This window comes from Calidris pugnax, unplaced genomic scaffold (genome assembly GCF_001431845.1).
Source record: "Calidris pugnax isolate Ruff unplaced genomic scaffold, ASM143184v1 scaffold69, whole genome shotgun sequence".
NCBI classification, from domain to species: domain Eukaryota; kingdom Metazoa; phylum Chordata; class Aves; order Charadriiformes; family Scolopacidae; genus Calidris; species Calidris pugnax.
The window spans coordinates 654,773-667,074 of record NW_015090859.1 but is presented as its reverse complement, the minus strand read 5'-3'; the positions used below and the strand labels follow the sequence as shown (position 1 = coordinate 667,074).

Sequence of the window (12,302 nt, the reverse complement as noted above, 5' to 3'; positions counted from 1 at the left end):
GTCTTCACAGCAGACATATGTTTCTACTTATTCTCCAAAAGAAAAATGTCAAATACCATGCTTCGTAAGAACTAGACTGTCGGAGAAATTTCAAAGGGAGTCTCAGTTCTCCTAGAAACTCGTCTCCAAACTTCAAGTTACTGGCATTCCAAAGATCGACCCTGTAATAAAACCAAATAACTTTCTAAGTTTCATAATAAATAAAAAAGTAAAAACAAATAATCCCAATGTTGCTTTCAATTTTGGTTTTTCCTCCCCCTCAAGCCTATGAGCTAGAAAGTCTTAAAACTGTACAACAACAGGTTCCAAACAGTAAAGAGACAACCTTACCTTAGATTTCAGTGAGAAAAATAATCTAAACTACCTTTTGCTCATCTGTCCTATTTCCACTATCCGTATTGATAAAGATTCAGGAGGCTGTCTGGCTATCCCAGATAATGGAAAAATACAGGTAAAATGGACACCAGGGGAAAAAAGCCCAAAGATACTTACGGATTTCATAGTGTCGGTCCCAGTCTAATTTGGGATTACTAGCAGCTAAGCAGCAGCTTTACAGAGTTAGGCTGAACACTCTCTGTGCAGCCCTTCCCAGTGTTCTAGCTCCTGGGAACTAGCTCCTAGGGAACTCCTGTGTCAAGCCTATACATTTCTTGCACCTAAACGAGTTCTGTACAGATACTCAAAACCTTAGGACAGTTCTACCGCTCTCTATAATCTGTGTATCGACTGAAGCCTACACAGTTTTTGGCACTCAGTCCCTCATGTTTGGGAAGTTCTGGTATGTATCTCTAGATGGTATTTCCTTCCTTTTCACACGCTCTTTAACATTAGTATGTAAAACATCTGCAGTGAGATTCAAAGTAGAATTACTGGTATCTAACCTGGCCAATATTCACCTTGAAGCAAGGGTATCAAACTCCAGGGTAGTTGTTCCTATACATATTTTAAGGTTTCCTCTGAGTGGCATTTTCATTATAAAAGAAGCTCAGCTGAGAATTTCCCAGCTAAGTGACAGTCTGAATGTGCCTTCAACTTTGGGGGGAAAAAAGATACATGGGAAAAAATACAGGTTTTTAAATAACAGATTTTTAGAAGACCAACTTTAATATGGATAAGGTGCAAAGTCAACCAATTACGGACATATTTACACAACCTTTCTAGTCTCAAGCAAGTCACAGTAGGCTTGTCAAGGAACGGATGTTGATAGTCCTGCTAAAGGTTTATCCTACCCTATGCAAGTGCAGAGTATGCCACTTATAAATCCCCTGAGCCTTGTATCTCTCAACAGTGTCTCATGCATCAAGTTTCATACACGAGACATACCATCAGCTCACATTGCATGCCTGCTGGGTGAAGTTCTTCAAACTCTGATATTTTGACAGTATTTCTGCAGGGCAAGAATTCCCCAAAAGGAAAAGAACTTCTTTGAGAATTCAACCTCCTCTACTGTTTCTCCATATCTGGTTGGTTACTATCTTGCTAACTAATTCAGATGGCTAAAAGCAGGTTCAGGAGGAGAGGAATCTTCTGAAACATTTATTTACACACTGTCAAACTTACAATTTACCAAGTATTTACAGGCTACTAGTTTCTAGTTTATCCAAATTCTTTCAAGATGCCCATGAGCAGTAACACTTTGAAACATACGCAGCCCAAAGGTGTTCCTCCACAGTAACTTAAGTTACAGAAAAAAAAAAAAATCAGTGCAAAGGATCTGTAGGAGAGGAACTAACAACTCAAAGTAGATCTCACATTACACAGGAAGCAAAGCAGGCGTGCAAATTCTGAAATTATTGTTTTGTGCTCTTGGAGTATAAAGCATAAGCAGCATTTTTAAAATCATAATATACAGCCCCCACAGTCTAAAAGATTACTGCTTTCTGAGCTTTTTAAAAGGCAAAATTATGCCAAGTGTTATTCTGAAACTGGTCAGACTGTAGTCACAGAAAGAAAGAAACAACAGAGGGGGAGGAGAAACAATGAATTTCACCAGAACATCTGGTCCCTAACTGTTGATATGCCCTGCCTGCAACTTCCTACACCCACTCAAAAAGAGAAACTTTCATAGCTCTAGAGAGAAACCATGAGAGACTAAGTCTTGTCTTTACCCTGTGGAATGGTATTTGTCTCAGGAGAGAAAAAGAAAACAAACCCCCAAACCCATAAATTCTACGATCTGTCCAGAGGGCATGGGGGCAATCTGACTCTGACTAAATAGACTGGAGGAAGTGAGCGGGGGTGGAAGGGGAACCTGAGACAGAAACAAAAACACTCTGTCCTACAGGGGACAAAACCTCTGAGCAAGGAGTTTGCCCAACCTCGACTAACACTTTATCTGCTTTTGTCTATTATTTAAGTGATTAATCTTTCCCCAACTATTTTGTAAGACTCCTCACAAACTATTCAACTTTACCACACTGTGATATGTTGGTTTTAAGGAATGAAAGACTTTCTGAAGCTCAGCTCCACATACATTATCATTGCAGAGAAGTCACTTTTCCAAAAGATATACTAAGTAAAACGACTGTATCATTCCATTTAGTCCAGTGGTACAAAATAATAATCAACTGGAATATTAAGCAATGAGTAACCACTGTCCACCAATGTCTAGGGCCCCCTTCCAGAGTCACAAAACTACCAGGGAATCCTAGCTTTCATTTCAAGTCTGCACATCATGGTGACAAAGACTAGCCTGGGAATCCAAGACACTCTTCAGTTGCCCGTTCCATGACATACCTCCCATGGGATATGGGAAGTGTTACCTCCTCCCTGTCTACACCATGCAAAGCTTTGCAGAAATACAGTCTTGTGCTAGGTCTAGGTCATCTGCTGTGCTGCAACATTGACACCACCAAAGCAGCATGGTACTGAACCTGGATCTTTGGTCTTTCTCCTATGAATTAGCTGTGACTTGCCCTTAACCCGCTACCTTTGCACTGCCTGATGCAGATGTTCTCAGAGAACAGAGTACAGCTCTTGTCTCTCTCACGTATAAAGTTTCCCTTTCCTGTCTCACAGAGCCATGGCAAACACAAATCCATTACTGGTCTTGCAATGCTGTGATATTACACTAACAGGTTACATTAATCAGCAGCTGACCATCGAATTAGAACGGCCCTCATCCATTCACTGGTGAACACAGATGCGTCTTGCTTGCTGGGATTAAGTATTGTTCCCCTTTCCTGGTCTCCCCTCCTCCTTTCCTTACAGCCAACTGTGCTTCTGAAGGGACTAGGGAATGTTCTGGGAGATAAGCCCTCACCATCTCTCTAGTGGGAATACCTGGGGAGGAAGGGAGTGTCACTGTTCTCCCTCAACCTTTCTTCCTCCAAATCCTAGCATGAAGGAGAGGGAGTTTTCTCACCACTCGATGCAGATACAGCAGCTTTCAGCTACAGTGCATCCACATCACCAGATGGCCTAAGTCTCCAAGTTTCAATGTACGTGAGGGTATGACGCATGTGATACCTTTAGGTTTTGCACCTCCTATTTTGTTTCCTCTCCGCTTTTTCTATTCACCTCTCCCCACAGACACTGTTAACAGGCCCCAGAAGGTTTCAGAACAGTGGGTGGCAGGGAGTGCAATGGTGTTCTTTTGTTTTTGAAATTAAGGTTGCTTCTTTCCTTCGCAATGGGATTTCACATGTATCATACACAGCCTTGCAAGAAGGGGTTAAAGTTTTGCAGGCAAAAGAGAAGAGAAACTGCCTCTGCCCCAGAGAAACTCTGAGTTCAAGAGTCTCCTTTCAGGGAAGAAGGACCTTATATGGATTGCTAAAATTAAGTGATAAAAGAAAACAGACCCTTTAACTAAGAGCATCATAGAGGCTTCTGGGCTCTCTTGGGAAACTGAGGGAGGAAGGGAGGGAAGGGGAGCCCAGACATAAAAGGCTGTGCTTAATTACAGCCACACATTAGTTCACACACAGCGTATGTAGGATACCAAGGAAAATAATAAGGATCTCTCCTGCGGCAGAACCATCACACATATTCAGACACAATCTACAGGATGGTGGAGGTAAATGAACATACAGATACAGAGAGGAAGACTCATCTTGATTTATCAACAGTAAACCCATGCTTGACACTTAAAAACCTGAGTCTACTGCAAAGATGGAAGACAACTTTGGGACACAACTGTATTAGTATAAAATATATTACCTAATCTCCATTTTGTCAACTTCATCAACATCTTCAATATCAAAATGGGATTTCTTGTTGTAGCTACTGGGTCTTGTAACCTAATTAAAAGGAAAAAACGTTGAGAACTTGATCTGATACAAAAGCATTCCAATGTTACTTGTACAAAGCTCTGGAGGATCACAGCCTTTGCCTATCAGGAGTGACTTCAGTCCTGATTCTGAAAACATTCATGCATGCATGTTGACACAGATTCCCAGCTATACAAAAGTGGTGGTTACAGAGTCATATCCAAGAGTAACTAGATACTTCATACTTTATTTACAGAGAAAGAATGTCTTTAACATCAGTACATCTTTGAATTTAGATTGACAGAAAGATTGAGTTTAGATTGAAAGAAAAAAATCATGGAAAGGAGTAGCACTTCTATAATCTACCTAGGGAAATAAAGGGACAATTAATAATTGGGGTTTAAATACAGCAGTACAACAGATGGCCTGAGGCATTCTGAAGAAGATAAAACCAAAACAAAACCACCCTTAAAAACATTTTACAGTGTATCCAATTAAAATTGGGAAGTTCTGCCTGTCCTGATATCCTGAAAGTCAATATATCATGCCTATACAATCAATACCAGGCTGATCAATTGTCCAAGAGATGCTAGCCTGTGTTATGCATATCAGAATATAGATCCAGGGGCACAGTTCACCACCCACATTTGCATGACTGATAAACAGCGAAGCTCAGGCAGAAAATAATGGGGAGATAGCTGTAAGTGTAGAGCGTTAGCAAAAAAAGGTTTGTACAAACATTTCTTAAAATTTGTTTTCTAGCGTGATTATAAAAAGACTTTGATGGTTGTATTTTTGTAGTGTGCGTCAGAAACTTGAGAAAAAGGCTACCCCACCCAGCTGAAACCACAGCAGGAACTGATCAAATGCAAGTGTGTATGATGTGTGGGTTCAGCTCTTGGTTGCACACAGAAGCTGAACTTTATTGTAGGTTTAAATGCACTTGTGGCTTAATACTTCCCACTCACAAAAACTGGCTTTTATTGTAAACTTGTCTTCTTGGTTTTAGATTGTACATCAGATGGAGATGGTACAAACACGAGATGCAAAGATATAGCTGCGCAAGTGGAGAGGAACCAAAAAAGAATCCTCAGCACAAGACACTCAACAGAGCCTTTTGGGTGTATGTCTGAGGCAAGCACCATTTTCAAGGCGATACATAAAAACTAAAAGGTCCTAGAAGCACTGGAGATCAAACCCTCTACACTAATTTAATTAAATGCACCTATAAGCCCAAGAGCATGGAAAATTTAAATACAGCCTACAACTTCAGCAGCTCAGCACAAATTTTCTTACCTATACACAGTGCAAACTGTGCTAAATAACCACACATGCCATTTTCAACTACCACTGTGAAGCTAATGGTGCAATTTTTAATAAAAGAATCAAAGTTTTAAGTCTTTTATTACCTGTAACACGAGTTAAAAAAAGTTACAGCACAGGTGTAACTTATGGCACGTCCCTTCTAAATAATCACTTTTCTGAGAAGTTTTGCTGAAGTCTGCATGTACAAGGTTTCCTTGTTCACCTGTACCACTGCTTAGTGTGCAGATTAACACAGCTCAGGAGTGCTATTCCTAAAAAGGCACCTGTATGAAGTCCATCCATTCCAAGGATGGAACTGGAGATGAGGCAACTCCCAGTCCACAGCACTGAGCTAGCTGCCACTTACCATTTTACAAAAAAAAAAAAAAAAAAAAAAAGGGGGTGTAACTCTGCTGTGCTGGAAAAAACAGAGGCATAACTCTGCTGTGCTGGTCTCTTTTTTTAGGCAAAGCTGACAAGCCATTTATCAGCTGCTCTTTTTTTTTCTTTTTTTTTCCAGCATATGCAGGTTTGCAAACAGGTCCCCAGCACTACCTTCTTCAGTTCCTGTAAAAGTGGCATTTTCCTGTAGTTGCATATAGAACTCCGAGCCCTCCCACCATGCTGCAGCTGGAGCGGTGGTGAAAATGGCTCCTAACCATCAGGTGCAAGTTTCGCTCAAAGCACCCCTTAAATAAGCCCTTAGATTTCCCAAGCCAATAATAAAGCTATTTGCCATTCAGAAAAATTAAATCTGTGCCACTTTTGGATGCAGAAAGGAAAGCACCCATTCGTGGCCTTTTACAGATCAGCTTCTACCTCGGAGGCACGGCCAATCAGTGTGGTAGCAGGCTGCAGGAAAGCTGATGAAGCTGTTTGGAAGCAGTAAGTGAAACCGCTGTCAACAGCATGAATCTGCGCAGCTCCACAGGAATCAGAGCGCTCCATTAGCATGCACCAGCCACAGGTCTGCCCAAGTCTCATTAGTGAATGTATTTCCCAGTCACAGCAGTTCTACTGAACTTTGTTCCTTGGAGACATTTAGCCTGATATGTACTAACTACTCTCAAAATGACATAAATCTATGATGGCTGTGTCTGCACTAAGGGTATGTTTATGTTTCAGAGTTCTGGCTGATTCAGACATTTCCCCAGCTCTGCTCTTACTCACGCAAAAAACATTTTGCTCTGAGTTAGCAGAACAACTGGGGCATGGGCTTGAGTTCAGGTCTTGCTTCTGCTGATACTTGCACGCAAGCTCTCAGCATAAAGACAAGCTAAGCAAGCCTCCAGCCCCCTCCACAACTTCAGCTGGAAGATGCTGTTTCTCTCCTTCCTCTCCCAATGTGGCACCACCTGCCAAGTTAAGTGTTTAAATACCAAAGGTTGGCTGTTTCTGCAGCTCACAGATGGCTGAGGAATCAGACAGGTGAAGTTCTGTGCTTTACTGTCTGAATTTCATGAAAAAGTTCTCGCTGACAGACGCCTCCAGAACTATCTTAAGAATAAGGAAGCCCATTTTAGTTTATTACACGCAGCATCACTCTTGTGTCACTGCCAAAGGCCGCAGGTGATGGAGTGAAATTCTGGGCAGCCCTGAGTAAACACACAGACACCTGAGCGCCATTTCAGTGCTCGGTACCAGGGGATGTCTCCCCCACCAACCGTGCCCATGCAGCACCTCCACAGAGTCTCACCAAGTCAGGCAAGTAGGCACAAAGGCTGGCTGCTAGCTAAAGTTAAGCCTGCAGGAAAGTTATATCCGAGGAAGAGATGGGTTGGGTTAACAGAGAAAAGATTACCTCAGAGAGCTATCCTGGCTAACCCTCAGGGCTTCCACCTCTTTGGGCACTGAGAAAGTGCTCCTGTCAATAAAGAACTTGCTATATCTGTTGCTCAAATCCAAATAAATTCCATCAATAAGAGCACGTTTCTGCTGGTATGACTGACTTTAGATTAGTCAGTACAACTGCCAGCTTCTAGGCAAAGATGGTGGTTTGTAGAAGGAGGGGGAAGACAGCAACAAGCCCCTCACTGGCACTGCCAAGAATGATACACGCACCTCAGATCTGCCCAGTGCCACAGCACTTGCATGGCTCCTCTTCTCCAGCTCTCCTTCTTGATGTGGCTGCCTGTGCCCCTGAACTGACTCGAGAAGACACATCCCCAGGTGCCATCCCTACACCAGCAACAATCTCTCATGCAAACGTGACCTGAATGATGCAAGTTGTATGGGCAGAAACAGCTTTTCAATGATATGCCAACTGTACTGTACTGCTCTGGCTTTTCATCACCTTCATTATGCCAGGTATGTTCTTGAGGTATCTACTGGAATAGAACAGCTAAGCATAGACTGGGACTGAGATGTCAAGAAGAAAAGTGAAAGATGCACATACTTTAGAAGACAGAATAAAAGGTTTCAGGAGGTATCCAAATTACAAGCACATGCACATGTATGTATGGACACACCACAATTACAGCTACTCTTGCCAGAAAGAACCAAAATGAGCACTTTCATAAAAGCTATATTTTTTCTTAACTGGACCTGTTGAAAATGCTCTGTATTAAATAAAGCTGTTGAGGTTTCACCCACTTGGGAGGAAAGGCACTGGTATCGCAGCAGACCGGTACAGCCAGAACATCCAGTTTAAGTGTATTTTTCCTCTACAGTTTTCAGAGTTCCTAGGAGATAACCTTCCTCCCACTGACTGGGAAAGACAGGGTGGAGCAGCTATAAAACCACAGGCGAAGAAAAAATAAAGAAAAACATTTTTTTCTTTTTAAATCCCATTTTTAACTGTCCTTTTCAAAACTCTCCTGGCCTGAGTCGCAATGGAGTGTAAAGCCTGCTGTCCAGAAGCGTCCACCTTGAAGCTTTTCCTACAAAGCACGTGAGCTGAAGCAATATACTGCTCCCTCAGCAGACGGCTGGTCTGATCCTGGGTACTTCTTTCCCCTGCACCAGACTTTGAAACAGTCTTCAAAGACGACAGCTGGCACAACATGGAGCAGGATGCTGTGCCAACTATCTACAGTATAGTATTTCAGCTTATCACCCGTTCCTTTGAAATACCAACCTCAAAATAAAACACTTCATCAAAATGGGGATTGTTGGTCTTCTTCTTAACTTTAGTCTTTTTGGCTTCCGATCTGAATTAAGGGAAGGAAAAAAGAAAAAAAAAGGTAAGAAACAACATTAGCAGAAGTGTGATCCAAGAGCAGAGCCATCAAGGAACAAATAGTCATCCACTTGATTTATTTGATAAAACTGGAATGCCATGTGGCTCCAAGCACAGCAAGGCATATACATTTGCATACATTTAAGACAGAGATTCACTGCATGCCTATTTATCTGAAGTAGCAGTAGTCACAGTTTGTTATCTTCCCTTAAACCGAAGTCCTTTAACCCTGATTCTGTCACTCACTTGATCCAGCAGAATCTTATATCTAGTATATACTATATTGTATATATAATACAAAGCAACTGTCAAGAATGGGGGTATGAGCAGCAACATTTGGGGGAGTGGGACGGTCTCAGTCTTGATGTGACTCAAAAATTCCTCATACCTTAAAAGCACAGGAGACAGGAAGACTGACATAGCTGTTTTTGTCTTTTATATTTTATAATCCTGGCCTGAGGAATCAATGAATGCTTTTTCAGTGATGCTAAATAATCAAAAAAACCCAGAATGATTTCCTCAGTAAGAATATTTTTATTGCTATAATACCGCCCTTTTCCCTGCAGCCCCAATAGCACCTAGTTAATATTGTGTTGTTGAATTCTTACGAGCAGTGCTGAGCAGAAATCTCTGAATTTCTCCTGCTCTGTAGGAGCAAGACATGGCAGACCTCCCTCAAACCACTCACTGAGCAACAGGCCTGACAAAGTCCAGCACTGCCCGTTCATCCTCTATGGGCAGTGCCATCTAGAATCCAGACATCTAACTGCTTGGCATTGGGCTAGAGCCAGCCAGTGCATTTCACCCAGGCCAGCCAACAGCTGTTTGATGATTTCCAAATGTTAGGAACCTACGCTTGATTTGTTCTCATTACCTACACGTGAAAAGCTCTGTGTTGTCCTGTCTCACCAATCTTCCCCTACAGCTCTGCAGTAATAAGAAGGCATAGATAGACACAGATGGAGAGGCGCATTGGCCATGTGGAAAACTGACCTACTAATCATTTCAACCCAGAATCTATCCCCCATTTCTCATGCAGCAAATCTGCTTAGATAGCTTGTAACTGCTTATATTAACCAGACAACTCCACGTATTCTTTTACAGAGGTCAAGCAAAGCTGGGTCTAATTCCCAGTGCTGGTACAGGCTTCCTGTGTGACTTGATTGGACCAGTCCACCAGTATACAACATTTTTCCATATATAATATAAGCATAGAAACAGTTTTGGTCAGGAAGTCTGATGGGTCTGAAAGTCCAAATCACAGAATAAACAGCAGCACATTTGTTGAAATTGGCATTGCATAAATGCAGCAGAATAAAGCAGCTTTCCTACTCTAAAGGGAGAGGCATTGAAAAATCCAGAGAGGAGAATGATGTACAGATTAAGAATATCCCACTATTCCTAGGAAGAGCTGAGAGATAAGAGACTAATCGCCTCCAGGACGCAGGGCAGATTGCCTATCCCATCTCATCAGTCACACTTGCCAATCAACCTCTTTACTGATAAACCCATCTGGGAGGGGACTGGGAAGCAGGATGTAGAACGGGAGGCGATTATAGCAAGCACAATTATTGGGCAATTACAAAGCAGTGGATGGGAATAAGCTGCATGCTGCTTGCTGGAGATAGGAGGCAAGACTTCTCCCCCCACCAAAAAACCAGATAGGAATAGGATGAAGTGATGCTCCTTATTCGGAAAGGAAATAATGTGATCAGTTGTCATACATTATCCCGACTGAGGGGCGGAGGGAAGCAGACAAAGGTTAGGTTTGGACATTCAGGGATACCAAGGGTAGACAAAAAAATTCCTTACAGTTTCAGTAATAGTCACCCAGTAGCATATGAAACAAGTTATAGGCTTAAAACATCAAAGCATGCAACTCAATTACACAGCTCGTTAATGGAGATAAGGCATAACACACCTAGACAAAGATGAAGAATACAGACCAGTCTCAAAGACTACTCTGCATGCAAGGTAGGTATTTGTCAAGGATGCATCTTATTTATAGGATTTTCAATAAATTATTGTAAAATGTTATGAATGTTACCATGGAACCTCTTTGAGGTCATAGCAGAGCTGTTTTGTTTCTAACATGGCACAGACATAAAAGATGGCTCTAGATAAGCAGAAACAAAGCAGTGACACCCAATAGCATGGAAAATACTTAAAATATAACAGGAAAATTTAATCCTAAATTTGAACTGAAGAGTATTGTGCAGAATCTCATTACTAAAAGCTCATTCCAAATTTTATCCATGCTATTATGTCCACATATATCAAATAATAGGATTGAGGCACCTAGGGCTTTCGACACACACATTAATTTGCCACACCTTGAAAGTGAAAAGACTCTAAATATTCACATACAAACGTGCATACTCTGCAAGATGTTGATGTATTCAGTTTTCTCTTCTGCCCCTGCCCAAAATTAGGCAATAAATTTGCTCAAAAACTGGCCTCCAACTGTGAGGTGAGAAGATGCACAAATTAAGTCTAACGACAAATTACACACTCCAGGATATTCAAATTATTCAGGGATTATTCAGACCTTTACATAAATCAAAACTGAAACAAGCCTCAAATGACTTACTCTAGTACAATTCAGTAGCTCATACATGCACACACCAACACTTAACATATTGTAGAGGTGTTTAAATACTCCCGTGTGTCCATCTGAGAATGCAAACTTCTAATAGACAGAGGAAACAGAAACCATCCTTATAAAATGGAAGCTCTTGTATGTGCAATACTTGCCTGGAGGGTCCTGCTAAGGTAACGGTGGCGTAGGGATCACATTGCCCATTCACAATGGGCAGCCCTTGGCACTCTAAAACTCTAGAAAAGAAGAAAAAGCAGATAAACAAATCAATGAAATGGGAGGAGACTAGAGTGAAAATAAAAGCAATGCATTTTCATCCTGTCCCCTTTTCATAATACTGTGCACTAGGGAATTGAAATGTCACTAAGCAGAAGCCTTTAATTTATACCTAAACTTGAAAACGCATTTTGGTCTTAAATACTCATTTTAACGGGGTCAGAAATACCATTAAATTACAGAGAAAGCTTAACTCAAAGGATTCTTATTATGCAAGTACAACAATTTAAGGTTCATGAAATAAGAGTCTGCTGTCAAGATGGAAGCTGTCAGCACTTCAAAATTCTGTGACAGCTTATTCACAAAAAAAAAAAAAAACCAACCAGAATTTACTTCTGTAACAAAAGATTAAAAAACTCAACACAGATTCCAGCAGCAGTCAAGTAATCTCTCAGAATCACATTCATGAAGGCCTTGGTGCTTTTGACAAAAATTGACATGGGCTTATTTGTAAAAGCGAGTTATCTACAGACCAGGAGACAGTATGACAACAGCCATCTTTTTCCACAAAACTTTTTAAACAGCAAAACTGAAGAAACATTGAGCAGCTCTGCACTGAAGAAGTCAAAGAGACACTGGAGGGACAAAATGGAACAAATTGGGGTTTGCTGCAAGCCATGGTGAGAAATCTGCACTTTCGCACTCTCATTTCAACATCTCTTTGGGAAAAAAAAAAAAAAAAAAGAAAAAAAAAAAAAAAAAAAAACCCACAACAAAACCCCAAAACCAATGA

At 41.3% G+C, this 12,302-nt stretch overlaps 1 protein-coding gene across 1 annotated transcript in view; it reads right to left on the bottom strand.

Moving 5' to 3' along the window:
* RASA3 (RAS p21 protein activator 3) overlaps nt 1-12,302 on the bottom strand; it is a 104,619-nt gene that overhangs the window by 26,775 nt on the left and 65,542 nt on the right. Inside the window, exons 5-8 of the mRNA XM_014944191.1 lie at nt 11,449-11,529; nt 8,593-8,665; nt 4,162-4,241; nt 57-161 (exon numbers count right to left, since the gene is read on the bottom strand). Of these exons, the coding sequence (XP_014799677.1) occupies nt 57-161; nt 4,162-4,241; nt 8,593-8,665; nt 11,449-11,529 (339 nt within the window). The remainder of the gene's footprint in view (nt 1-56; nt 162-4,161; nt 4,242-8,592; nt 8,666-11,448; nt 11,530-12,302) is intronic.